Source organism: Mustelus asterias, chromosome 12 (assembly GCF_964213995.1).
Source record: "Mustelus asterias chromosome 12, sMusAst1.hap1.1, whole genome shotgun sequence".
In the NCBI taxonomy this organism is placed as follows: domain Eukaryota; kingdom Metazoa; phylum Chordata; class Chondrichthyes; order Carcharhiniformes; family Triakidae; genus Mustelus; species Mustelus asterias.
The window spans coordinates 100,959,714-100,973,832 of record NC_135812.1 but is presented as its reverse complement, the minus strand read 5'-3'; the positions used below and the strand labels follow the sequence as shown (position 1 = coordinate 100,973,832).

The 14,119-nt window shown below is 46.1% G+C and overlaps 1 protein-coding gene across 1 annotated transcript in view; it reads left to right on the top strand.

Moving 5' to 3' along the window:
* cep131 (centrosomal protein 131) overlaps nt 1–14,119 on the top strand; it is a 119,326-nt gene that overhangs the window by 88,283 nt on the left and 16,924 nt on the right. Inside the window, 5 exon segments of the mRNA XM_078225722.1 lie at nt 2,914–3,016; nt 4,873–4,932; nt 4,935–5,073; nt 6,747–6,854; nt 8,609–8,726. Of these exon segments, the coding sequence (XP_078081848.1) occupies nt 2,914–3,016; nt 4,873–4,932; nt 4,935–5,073; nt 6,747–6,854; nt 8,609–8,726 (528 nt within the window).

Genomic DNA, 14,119 nt, shown 5'->3' with positions numbered 1-14,119 from the left:
GGGATCAATGTTTTTTTTAGCACTTTCTGATAAAATGCGCAAGACATCTGTGATTTTTGCATCAAATTTAAACTCTCCTCTTACAAAAACATCATAAAGCATTGAACCTCTGAGGAAAGTTTTTTTTATGTCTCTTGAATCTTTTGTTTTTGATATCAGATTTATTTTATGGTTTGTGGTGGCCTTTTGGTTTAGGATCCTGCTGATTGCACACAATTTAGATATAAGTATATATCTTTTGTTATAATGCAGTGTGGCACAACATCCTTTCCTGCACAATGTATAATTGGATTTATAAATCATCACTGCACTTCAGAGGATCTATTTTCTTATAATCATTAACCTTGCAATTTTAATTATTTTCCTATATAACTAGGTTTATTGCATTCCTGTTCTGCTTTGTGAAATAATCAGGTCTCCGTACCGCTAAAGCACTTCTGCATTTGAGAACTTGGTCTAAAATTAGCACAGCCAAACTTGAGACACACTTCACTCTTCAGTTATATATTTTTCTGATGGAGATTCATGTTCCAGTGCAGTCCTGAGGGAGTGTCTCGCTGTGGAAGGCACTGGCCGGGATTTCCCAACATGTTTTCCGGCGGAGGAGGCAGATCCTTTGGTCTCCACCGATGTCTCCGGTGTTTTGTACGGCATGCCTTTGGTGGGACCTGAGGATCTCGCTGGCAGGAAGGGCCAGAAAATCCCGCCCACTGCCTTTCAGATGAGACGTTTAAGACCAGGTTCTGTCTACCCTCTCAGGTGGACTTAAACCAGTGGTGGACAACCCGCAGCCCAGAGGGCCACTTGCGGCCCATCTGGATTCGGGAATGCAGCCTCCGAGGCATTTTGTTCATCATTGTCCACACACAGGTTTGCCACATTCTGCTGGTTTCCATCAGCGTAGTTTATTTCCTACCACCATGACTGAAGTGATACTCACGTAAAACAAGGACAAGTGAAGTGAGGTGCGTGCTGATTGCTCACAACATTGACTGTGAGAGCCGTACGCTGTCCAATCAAGCATATTTATTTATTTTGTTTTTACATTCTGAAGTTGATGAGAGTTCTATTAATACATAAATGATTAAGCATTTTCTGTAACTTATGAAATATTTGGTGTGTATTAATTGTACTTAATCTTATTCATGGGGACATGGTTAGTGAACAAGGCTGATTTCAATCTTGCGGGCCATTGAGATAAAGGAGGGTGACTCATGCGACCCACTCACTAGCCGAGGTTGCCCATCACTGACTTAAAAGATTCCATGGCGCTGTTTTGAAAAAAAGATGATGGGGTCGTGGTAATGTCACTGATTGGTGATCCTAAGGTCCAGACTAATGCTCTGAGGACATGCGTTCAAATCCCACCCCGGTGCTATAATTCACGGCTCATTCAGTGAATAAATGAAGAATCCGGAACCACATTCACAGAACACAAATTCTCCTCTCCCCTCCACAGGTGAAAGGCGGTGCTTATATAAACTTAAGAATAATGCCCTAATCTTTCCCCAGTTAGTCACAGCTGCTCTCACTTACAAGGTTAAAAAAAAGGGCGGCATGGACAAGTTTTGGCCCGCAGGGCTTGTTTCCGTGCTGTAAAGCTCTATGACTATAACTAGATCATGCACTTCATTGTAATAATATTGCAACATTAACACATGGCACCTGGTGGAATTTAAATTCAGTTAATAGAGCTGGAATATAAAGCTAGTAATGATGTGAAAACCCACCTGGTTCACGAAAGTCCTTTAGGGAAGGAAATTTCCCTTCCTTACCTGGTCTGAGCTACACGCAACTCCAGACCCACGGCAATGTGGTTGACTTTTAACTGCCCCTGTGAAAGCCACTCAGTTCGAGTGCAGTTAGGGATGCGCAACAACTACTGGCCTTACTTGCGGCACCCACATTCAAAGAAAAAAAAACAGTAAAGTTCTCCCAGTGCCGTGACTAAGACTTGCCCTCGATCAACACCATGTAAAAAGATCATGTACAGATCGGGTATCTTTTTTTTGGGAAACTTTTGGGTCCTGTGGCGTTTTGGTATTCAGATATTTTTGTTTTTCCGATGTATATATGGTTGACCTCGGCTGCTACAGCCTAGAGTAAATAAAATGGCTAGAAAAACAACATGTATCACTGAATAATAAATGGTAGGTTCTCACCTGGCCAGTGGTCAGGTCTCGGTAAGCATGGTTCATGTCAGCTCAGGTCACAGACTTCCTGTGCAAATGATTGATGAGGTTCATGTTGGCTCATGTTAGTCTGTTCAAAACTAACATTCAGAGTTTAGGTGTGTTCAGTTTTTTATATGTATATAAATATATCATAGTTGTTTGTGTAAGCTTGCTGTGTGCAAATTGACTGTCATGTTTCCTACGTTACATCAGTGACTATGCTTCAGAAGTAGTTCATTAGCTGTAACGTTTAAAGTTTATTTATTATTGTTACAAGTAGGCTTACGTTAACTCTGCAATGAAGTTACTGTGAAAATCCTCTAGTCGCCACCCGCGCCTGTTCGGGTACACCTGAGGGAGAAATTAGCATGGCCAATCCACCTAACCAGCACGTCTTTCAGACTGTGGGAGGAAACCGGAGCATCCGGAAGAAACCCACGCAGACACGGGGAGAACGTGCAGACTCCACACAGGCAGTGACCCAAGCCGGGAATCGTACCCGGGTCCCTGGCGCTGTGAGGCTGCAGTGCTAACCACTGTGCCGCCCTGTTAGTTGCTGTGGGACGTTCTGAGGTTGCGAAAAATGCTATATCTTTGCAAGTTTTTCTTCTGTGTACAACTATCTTGTTTTTCCCTCTCTCTGAAGATTTTCAGTATTCAAAGATACAAATAAAGAAAAGAGGCTTAATCCTTGAGCTACAGGCATTCCCGTAACATCCTCTCTTTTTTTTATCTGTAGGAAATCAAGAAGCTGAAAGAAATAATGAGTGCAACAGAGAAAATGCGCCGAGAGAAATGGATAGATGAGAAAACAAAGAAAATTAAAGAGATCACTGTAAAAGGTACCAGTTTTTAAAACCTGCAGCTTACAATCCCTGCTCTAAAGAGACTAGCTGGCCAACTATAGTTACACATCTTGTGATTAGCTCCGAATGGTATTGTACCCAGGTGTTTGACAAGAGAACAGCCATCAAGATAAACTAAAAAGCAATTTTTAGATTTATTGTTCAGAGACTGTTCATGTTTTCAAAAAATATATATATAATTGTATCGTAATGGATTTATCAGGGCACATCTCGGATATACTATCTTGCAGCTTACACACGCACAAATCCAGAAGATTGCAGAAAACAAATACTGGGAAAGTTGGTGACCTTCCTGTCTCCCCCCTCTCGCTTCCATTACTTTTAACCTTTTAAATCAACCTTCCTTAAGGGATCTCTTGATCATCTGTCCTGTTCGTTTGTTACAAGGGCAAATATTGTAGATGCTGGGAAAGTGAAATGAAAACAGAATGTTCTGGCAATACTCCGGGGGGGGGGGGGGGGGGGGGGGGGGGTGTAGGTCAGCTGTATTTGTAGAGAGGGAAATAGAATTGTTGGGCTGGGTTTTACACCCCCCCCCCCCCCCCCCGCCCCACCAGTGCGTGCACACACACAGAGACACACACACACCACTGGGGAAAGCCCACCCACTGTCCTGGCAGCTGCCCCGCAGGAATGTAATGCTGGGAACAGCAGTATTTGTATTGGGCAATGCTACCGCCCCTATTTCCAAGTCCCAGCTCTGTGAGCTGCCAGCCAAATGGTTTGATTGGCCTCCAGCACTGGAGGTGCACCACAGAGAAGCCTGGGTTGGGGATCTTGTCAAGAGGGCGGGGGGGGGGGAGGAAGCTAAGGGGCAGCAGGGGCAGGGTTCAAGAGGCCAGGGAGATCATTAAGGAGGATGATCTTTGTGGGGGGGGGGAGATGGATATCTCCGAGTGGCCCAGGGTCCCCACAAATGAGGTTTCTCATTCCCCCCCGCCCCCAGCTTGCTGGGCTTACCTCATGACCTTTCCCCACCGTGGGTATAACGGTGGTTGCAGTGTGGGACCCTTGCATGGTCATTTATTGGCCACTTTGGGGCCTCAATATGCTCGAGGGCCCTGGTGCTTCATATTGCTGAAACCTCCTGCAGTCCTAGAAACCCCTGGTCTCTTGTCCTCCCCTCCTATCCCTTTGCCCCATTATTAACACCCATTATTTAGCCACTCTGGCTCCTCTGGAAGGCATTCCCTAATCCAGTGCTGGACAACCTGCAGCTCCTGGGTGGGGAAAGGGGGGGCTGGGGGCAGGCGAGGGCAAGTGAAGTGAGGTGCGTACTGATTACTCTCAGCATTGACTGCGTGAGCTGTGCGCTCCCTCTGTGTCCAAAGTGTAAATGTTTAATACTTTCACCATTTGAAATTGATAGTTCCATTAATATATAAATGATTCAGCATTTTCTATAACTAAGTATGAAATATTCAGCGTGTATTAAATGTATTTAATCTTACTCATGGTTAGGGAACAAGCCCAGTTTCAAATTTGCGGCCCACTGAGATGAAGGAGGGTCACTTATGCGGCCCACTCACTAGCCTAGGTTGCCCATCACTGCCCTAAACCTTTCCACCCGTTCACCTCCCTTTCTCCCTTAAAACATAAGGAAAACTTTGACTGAAGTTTTGGTTGCACGTTCCTCCTCAACTAGCCACTTGCCACAATCTCATACTTTGCCGCTTGCACCCATTTCTGCCTGGGTACACCCGTGTGTAACACCCTGCAATGGTTTTCTCTGTCAGGGGCCCTCATGGTAAGTGAAGGCATTCTGATCTGTAGAGAGTTTCAGTGAAACACCTTTGCCACGAAACCACATTGCCAAATTGTGTGAATTCCAGGTTTGGAGCCAGAGATTCAGAAGCTAATAGCTAAACACAAGCTGGAGCTCAAGAAGCTAAAAGCCTGCATGAGGCTGAACTTCTGCAGTCTGATGAGCGTGCGGCTCAGGCGTACGTCAAACAGACCGAAGAACTGAGGGAACAGCTGGAGAGAGAGAAAGAAGCCCTGTGCCAGAGGGAGCGGGATGTCGCCAGACAGAGGTTTGAGGGGAAATAAAATAATGCTTGCCTCTCGAGTCCAATAATATTTAAATATTTACCCCAAAGACACAAACAGAGTGACAATGTTTCTTTAAAAAAATAGTCTGTGTTTCTTGCATTCCAGCATCAGTTTAGATAAGGAATTGGCTCTGCCTCAGACAAGTTTAAACATAAAACTTCTTTGGGTCTGATGTTGGACTGGTGTTTATTGATGCTGTACACCCAATTTATTGCATGTGCTTAGCTGATAGCGTTCTGAGAAAGGGAGAAAATGCCACAAAAGATTCTCTCGCAACCAAGAATGATTTGCATAAATGATCAGATTGCGGGCAGACATTATTTTAGCAAGTACCTAAAAAACTGGTCATCATTGTAAGACTTCCACAAAAGCTACCATTTTTAGTCTATCCTCCCATCTCTGTTTTAAGAGGCCTTTTTGCAAATCGATTCATGTCGATGTGAATTGTTTGAAAAGGACAAGGTGAGCGATTATGCTCAGATAAATTTCAGCACTCTAAGTGACTATGGAGTTAATTTACACGATACAGCGAGGGCCTTTTCTCATTTCCTTTAGCAGTACAGACACATTTTCACCATGTTAAAGAAAAATGATTCTCGTTTTATTTACATTGAGTCTCAGAGTTTTACAGGATATGGACATGGCTGGCTAGGCCAGCGTTTCTATCGCCCTTGAGAAGGTGGTGGTGAACTGGCTCCTTGAACTGCTGTAGGCCGTGTGGTGTAGGTTCACCCACCCAGCTCCGTAATTGTACATGGTGAAAAAATTAAAAGAGTTAAAAGCGGATGCGCAGGTTGGGTGCATTTGCCATACGAGGTTGCCCCTTAGTGTCCCGGGATGTGTAGGTTGGAGGGATTGGCGGGGTGAATGTGTGGGGTTACGGGGATGGGGGCTGGAGGATTGTTGTCAGTGTAGACTCGATGGGCCGAATGGTCTCCTTCTGCACTGTAGGATTCTATGATAGTATCTATGACCCAGCTGGTTAATGCTGGTGTTTCTGCTCCACAAGAATAGCTTTCCACACTTCATCAATTCCTTCAACTCCTTCTAATCCTCCCTGCTCCATTTTAAAAGCATCGGTGGTATTTGCATGAACTGTTCCTTGCAGTATTGAGTTCCACATTCTAACCACTCTCGGGGAAAAGATCATAGAATCTCTACAGTGCAGAAGGAGGCCATTTGGCCCATCAAGTCTACACCAACCCACCTAAATTCTCCATCAGTGTACCCGAACAGGCACCGGAGTCTGGCGACGAGGTGATTTTCACAGTAACTTCATTGCAGTGTTAATGTACGCCTACTTGTGACACTGATAAATAAACTTTATACTTTAAAACAGTTTAGCAGAGTGACAGACCCTCCCGTTTCTTCCACTGTTTTTTCTACTGTTCTAGCTATGTCCATTTGTACTCTTTTTGTTGGCGTAAAGCAAACGGGCTAATTAAACCAAGCCAAATAAAATGAGGGATAATGTATCCATTTATTGCTGAGGCCATGGTTACAACAATGTAATTGCCGAACAGTGCAACTGCTGGTATATTAACACAGTGCTGTTAGGGCGGAGGTTCCAGGAACTTGACCCAGCGACAGTGAAGGGAAGGCCTCAGGATGGGGGTGTGATGGTGTGAGAGTCACAGTTACTGTGTTCCAATAGATATGAGAAACAGCTTGAACAAGAGGAGCAAGCTATCCAACAACAGCGAAGGAGACTGTACGCTGAGGTGGCTGAAGAGAAGGAACGTCTCAACCAGTTAGCAGCTCGGTGAGAATATCATCACATTGCGTACGGAATTTGAATAGTGCTATTTTATCCCCTTTGCTTTTTCCTTGACCTTTTGCCTCCTGAAAATCATGACAGCACTTGAACCTTCTAGTAACCTGCCCAGGTGGTCATGTTCCATGCGTGAACAATGAGGTTTAGCATGCTGTGCAAAAACAACACATTCAAGCCCAATGTGAGGTCGGCTGACCTCCACTCTTCGCTATCTGGCAGGAGTGGGGCTAGTGACAGTGAGCGGAATTTTATTATATTTTAACGGCGTGTCAACTCCGGCAGGTAAGGTGGTCTCCTGCCCAGCCGCTGGCACTGCTGGCTTCTCCTGCCATATTCTTTGACACTGCGATTAAAAGAAAATCCCAGAGGCAAGTCCTATGACTGGTGGGGCGGGCTTTGAATGAGCCTGCCTGCCAACAACCCTGACTGTCAAGAGATTGGGCGCCTTAATCTTAAAGAAAATATAAAAGGATCCACCCCCACCCCGATGGACATGGGGACCCCTCCCCCCCTCCCCCCCATCTCCACACACGCGTGACCACACTCGCCCCACGGACTTTGGGAACACCCCACCCCTCCACTCCACAGACTTCCCCAGTGAAAGCCCCTCTACCCCAGCAGTGCAGTGCCCAGGTATGACCGTCTCCCCCTGGGGGGGTATATGTACCTGTGTGTGATACCTTTTTCATGGCAGGAACCCCATTACATTATTGGCGGGGGGGGCGGGGGGGTGTGGGGACAATCTGAACGTGAAATAGGAGAGGTGATGGCCTAGTGGTATTATCGCTAGACTATTAATCCAGAAACTCAGCTAATGTTGTGGAGATGTGGGTTCGAATCCCGCCACGGCAAATGGTGGAATTTGAATTCAACAAAAAATATCTGGAGATAAGAATCTACTGATGACCATGAAACCATTGTCGATTGTCGGAAAAACCCATCTGGTTCTCGAATGTCGTTTAGGGAGGGACATTACCCGGTCTGGCCTACATGTGACTCCAGAGTCACAGCAATGTGGTTGACTCGATTGTCCTCCATGGGCAACTAGGGATGGACAATAAATACTGGCCACTCAGCGACGCCCATGGCCCACGAATGAATAAAAAATCCCGCCGGTGTAAAAGCCGTTTGGGAACCCGTGTTGGATTCTCCCCTCCCACCAGCTTTCCGACCCACTGAAAATGTCCGGAGAATCCAGTAAGAAGTCTCACAACACCAGGTTAAAGTCCAACAGGTTTATCTGGTAGCAAAATCCACTAGCCAGTGATCCAGGCCAGTGTCTTCACCTCTCCTGATCGAGGTCAGAAAACTCTACAATTTATCGGAGTTAAACCTGGAATCATCCTGATTTTTGTGTGCTCAGCTACTCATCAGGTCTTTGGATGGTGTTTATGACTGTTTCCCCCACATCCCTTTGCTTTTCCTGACTTTCCGCGGAGTGAGTTTTTGAAGTCTCTTCCATCTTGTGTGCATCCATTGACAGAGAGTAATGCAATGAGTCATTTGCTAATGAACAGACAAGTTTATTTATGATCGAAATGCATGACAGCGCGGGGTAATGGAAGTAGGTATGTCAGGAAGCTATTGCAATATTACAAAGTGGGCAGGTAAGCCAGATTAGAATGATTGTCTGTGTATCTTATTTGATTTGATTTAATTATCGCAGTTCAGCAGTGCTGCAGGGAATAGTTCTGCCCTTTGGAAAGACATGTTTTACAGCTGGATATTTTTATACATTAAAGACAGCGAGCTGAGTTGGATGAACTACGACGACAGCTGGAAGATAACTCTTCCCTTGCAACCAAAGCCCTAAAAGAGGAATTTGAAAAGGCAAAGGAAGAGCAAGAAAGACGCCACCAGGTAGAATTCACACATGTCGAGGATTGGCGTGGTGTTTTAATATTATTGTGTTATACAATCCTTGTAGCTTTTCCTCTTACCAATCTTCTCCCACCTATGTTTGTGCAGATGCCTGATAGCTTCTCATATCATTTCCTAGAGGCAGTTACTTGCATATAAGTGTTTGCAGATCATTGAATTGTATGGAATGTCACGGTGGAATCTTCTTCTGCCCCTACTTGATCTTAGAATCTTAGAAACCCTACAGCACAGAAAGAGGCCACTCGGCCCATCGAGTCCGCACCGACCACAATCCCACGCAGGCCCTACCCCCACATCCCTACATATTTACCCACTAATCCCTCTAACCTACGCATCCCAGGACACTAAGGGCAATTTTAGCATGGCCAATCAACCTAACCCACACATCTTTTGACTGTGGGAGGAAACCGGAGCACCCGGAGGAAACCCACGCAGACACGAGGAGAATGTGCAAACTCCACACAGACAGTGACCCAAGCCGGGAATCGAACCCAGGTCCCTGGAGCTGTGAAGCAGCAGTGCTAACCACTGAGCTACCGTGCCGCCCCATACATCAAGAAACAGGATTAGCCCATTCAATACGTCCTACCATTCACTGAAGTTATGGGTCACACTATCCACGTCTGTTGGCTCCGCACCATTTTATACACTTGTATAGCTCCCAAAGTTAAAGCTGTTGGTATCTGTTGCTTTCCATAAATCCATAGAACCCCTACAGTTCAGCCCATCGATTCTGCACTGACTCTCCGAAAGAGCATCCCACACAGGCCCTCCCCTCCGTCCTATTCCTGTAACCCTATGCATTTACCATGGCTAATCCATCTAACCTACACGCTTTTGGACACTAAGGGGCAATTTAGCACGGCCAATCCACCTAACCTGTACTACTTTGAACTGTGGTAGGAAACCGGAGCACCCAGAGGAAACCCACACAGACACGGGGAGAATGTGTAAACTCCACACAGTCACCCAGAGCTGGAATCGAACCCAGGTTTCTGGTGCTGTGCTAACCACTGTGCTGCATGCTGTGTCACCCTTCAAAGGGGAGAGAGTTCCATGATTCCTTCCCCTTTGCTTGAAGAACTCTCTCCTGAATAGCCTGCTTTTCCATTTACAGATATGTTTCCTTATCCTGGACTCTCTCAACAGCAGAAAAAAATTTCTGTTAATTTACTGTAATTCTTATCAAAGCCTGTTATCCTTCTATGTGGAGATACCGGCGTTGGACTGGGGTGAACACAGTAAGATTTTTAACAACACCACGTTAAAGTCCAACAGGTTTATTTGGTAGCAAATGCCATTAGCTTACGGAGCGCTGCTCCTTCGTCCTTCGTCGGTATCTTTAAGACCTGATTAGCTGTTAAGATTCACATTCTAATCAGTATTCTGTAACTTGATTTTGCGTCTCTGTGCCCTGTTTGTGAGCAGATTTCCACTCCATCTGACGAAGGAGCAGTGCTCCGAAAGCTAATGGCATTTGCTACCAAATAAACCTGTTGGACTTTAACCTGGTGTTGTTAAAACTCTCACTATCCTTCTATGTTCCAGGGAATGCAAACCTACCTTATGTAATCTGTTCTTGTAATCTAACCTTCAGGGCCCTGGTAGCTTCCAGAGCCCACTGCTTAGAGAAACAAGGGCAGCACCACCATGTCCCCTCCAAATCACACCTTATCATGACTTGGAAATATATTGCCATTATTTCATGATTGCAGTGTCAAAATTCTGGAACACCTCCACACACACACACCTCCTCCACCCCCCTCCACCAAGCCCCTCCCCCCCCCCACCACCACCAAAACAACACCGTGTGCATGAGCACATGGACTGCAGTGGTTCAAGAAGCCAGTTCACCATCATCTTTCCAAGGGCAAGGAAGGGCAGTCACTAAATACCTGCTGTGCCAGTGGCACACACGCCTGATAAGCAAATTTAACAAAACGTGCGTTGCAATCCTTCCGCTATTTACTGCCAGTGGATGTCATTGGATAGTTTAGAGTTTATTTATTAGTGTCACAAGTAGACTTATGTTAACATTGCAATGAAGTTACTGTGAAAATCCCCTAGTCGCCACACTCCGGCGCCTGTTCGGGTAACACTGAGGGAGAATTTAGCACGGCCAATGCACCCTAACCAGCACGTCTTTTGGAATCTGGGAGGAAACCGGAGCACCCGGAGGAAACCAACGCGGACACGGGGAGAATGCCCAGACAGTGATCCGAGGCCGGGAGTCGAACCCGGATCCCTGGCGCTGTGAGGCAGCAGTGCTAACCACTGTGCCACCATGGATCGCAGTGAGGAAAGAGTCCCCAGCCAGATTTTTTTCCTGTCTGATCACAGAGGTGATGAGCCAGCAGCAGAATCTCCTCCTGCCATGAAAACCCAGCACAAAACCAAAGAGGAAATCCAGGGCCTTCCTTGTTTCCCAGCAACTTAAACTCGCAGAGCTGACCCTGAAGTTGCTCGTCACTCTTTTAAACTACTGGTTTTAATTTTAGAAAAATTTAATTCTTCTTCATTTTGCATTATTATGCATCATGGAAGTTTACCCTAACTCCGACTGAATTCTGGGGAAACAGCATTTGCGGGAAAATGTATCCTGCTGTTGTCTGCAGGCAGTGTTGTCCCCTGATGCTGATTCCTCATCACCAGACACTCAGGAATCTCCAGCCTGTCTACCGGGGAAGGTTGGGTTAGATGGAACTTTACATTTTCTGTTGCTGAAACTGGTCAGTCTGGATTTTTGAGAGTGTTCCCTGGAAGATGACGGTTCCTGTAGCAGTCAATAAGCCCACAGATAAACCAAATGGTCGACTCTCCTTTTGAGGAGTATTACAGTCCAGCAACACCAACCCCCGGTGTGATTTTTGTTGGTCGAGAACAGAGGAAGTAAAGCAGCCAAAAATAAACCCACGGTAGTTTCAATGAACTGTAGAGAAATGTCCCTCAGTATTGACACATGCAGTTCATAACCTCCTTCGAATTGAAGAAAGTGCTTGTGGTTCAGATACGCAAACCTCTGCTGCAAGTTTTAAATACGGTGCAACATGCAACACCCATTAACAACCAATCATGACGATTAAAAGTGCCTGTTGCTGAAAGATAGCACAGTTTGTCAGTTTTTTTTCTTTGCTCCCGAAATGCATTTAAAAGGAATTACCTGCAGTATTTGGAGAGGGTTAATGAACGCAGTGTGAATGCTAAATCCCACACAATAAATTGGGGCTAAATTGGATAGAACCCAAAATCGGGCACACTGGCTGTGCAACACATGATCACCCCGAGCTTGTTCAAAGCAATGCTGGCAGCATGTAAACTTCCTGCTGCCTGTGGCACTGAGTTAACTGCTGAGTGAGTAGCTGTCAGCCTCAGCAGAGGGCCCAGGATTGTGTGAGGCCAGCACCACTTAAAGCTAGCTTGTACCCCTTACTGCACCTTATAAAGACCAGGCTCGTTGCGGCTACAGCAAGGGGTGGAAACTGAAAGTCAAGAGGAAGACAGAGGAAAGTGATCTTAGTCCAAATCTCCCTCTTTGGGTCAGTGATTTCCTTCACAACAGGTCCCAAAATGTGTCATTTTCCAGGATTCACTCCGAGCCCACGTTAATGAATACACAATCTCCTCAGGCTTGTGAACTTTCATCTTTTACTTTTCATTCCCTGTATGAATAATTGTCCATCAGAAACCTTCAACTCATTTATTCAAAGGATCATAAGGGGGGGGGCGGTGTTACCAGAATTTGGCAGAGTGTTGGCTCTGGTGAGAAAAGGGAGACGTGAGTCGGTTTTCTCTCCAGATCTTCCTACACTCAAAAAAAACCCAGCTGAGCGAGTTTCACGCTGTCATACAGGGAGGGTGGGGCCTAATCAAGCCAGAACAGCAAAACCCCCCACCCTCTCCAGCTCAACCACCAAGATCTCAGGGGCTCTCTCCGCGGCACCCCTGAGTTGGAGTCGCCTCCTCTTCCACTTCCACACCCTCCCCAACCGATTGGAGCAGGCAGTTCTTCTTCTCCTCCCCCCCCCCCCCCCCCCCCCCCCCGCCAACCTCGTCCTAATTACTTCACTAGCGAAGGGTGGCAAAAATTGGAAGTTATGATCTTGCCAGCGAGATCTGCGATTTCCGGCTTTTGCCAGATATTGAGCCCCTGATGCCAATCCTGCACACGGTGAATGCAGGCTCTAGTAATGTGTGAGGAGGGCCATTCAGCCCATCTTAGTTTATCCATCCCGAAGCAGTTCACCGTCTCCCCTGTGGTAGACCCAGTGATTCAATGATTCTTGATTTTCTTTTTCCTCCGTGACCATTCCATGCATTGAGTACTATTTGGGGTAGCACAGTGGGTTAGCACTGCTGCCTCACAGCGCCAGGGAGCCAGGTTCAATTCCCGGCTGGGGTCATTGTCTGTGCGGAGTCTGCATGTTCTCCCTGTGTCTGCGTGGGTTTCCTCCGGGTGCTCCGGTTTCCTCCCACAGTCCAAAAGACATGCTGGATAGGTGCATTGGCCATGATAAATACTCCCTCTGTGTACTCAACAGGCACCGGAGTGTGGCGACTAGAGGATTTTCACAGTAACTTCATTGCAGTGTTAGTGTAAGCCTACTTGTGACACTAATAAATAAACTTTAAAAACTTTTCTTGCTGTCTCTGTGCCATTTCCCTCTGAGATGAAGCCCAACAGGGAACTGCGGTCATAGCCCCGGTGACTGGGAGTAACTGGTATGTTCAGAGCCCTTGTAATGTCTACCCAACGTCCAATACCACTCCTTGCAGACATTGCTCACTTTTCTGAACTCCTCCAAGCACTCATTACTTCACTCGTTACAAACTCAGTAAGAATTTGCCTTGCTTAACGATTAAGAAAGGACACTGCCAGGCTGAAGTACCCCTTTGCAAACCAATTAGATTTGGGCTAAATGGCCAGTAGAGTAACACGTTTCATTGGAAGGAATGAAGTTAAACCATTGAACAATTCCAGACTTTCACTGAGAGAAAGCCAGTGCTATCTGGTCAGAAACATTGCAGTAGTCTGGTACAACATTAAGCCCAGAAGAGGGGGACTTTTTTCTCTCTTCTTGACTCAACACTCTTTCTTCTCGCACCAACCACCCTGACAAGTGAAAGATCCTGCAGGAGGTGAGATAAGGGGTCAAACTGAGACGTAAGTGTTTACTTCTGCTGGGGACAATCAGCTTGTGAATGTCTGCTCGAGCAGAGGAAAGGTGTCTTTGAAATTTTAACCAGACGTTTTGTCAGTTCGGACACACAACTTGTAAATGTTGTAAGATCTTTGAAGAAATTCAGTAACATTTTGCTTTTTCAATGGATTGACCTTTGGCAATTGCCTTTCCAATGAAAGAAAGACTTGAGAA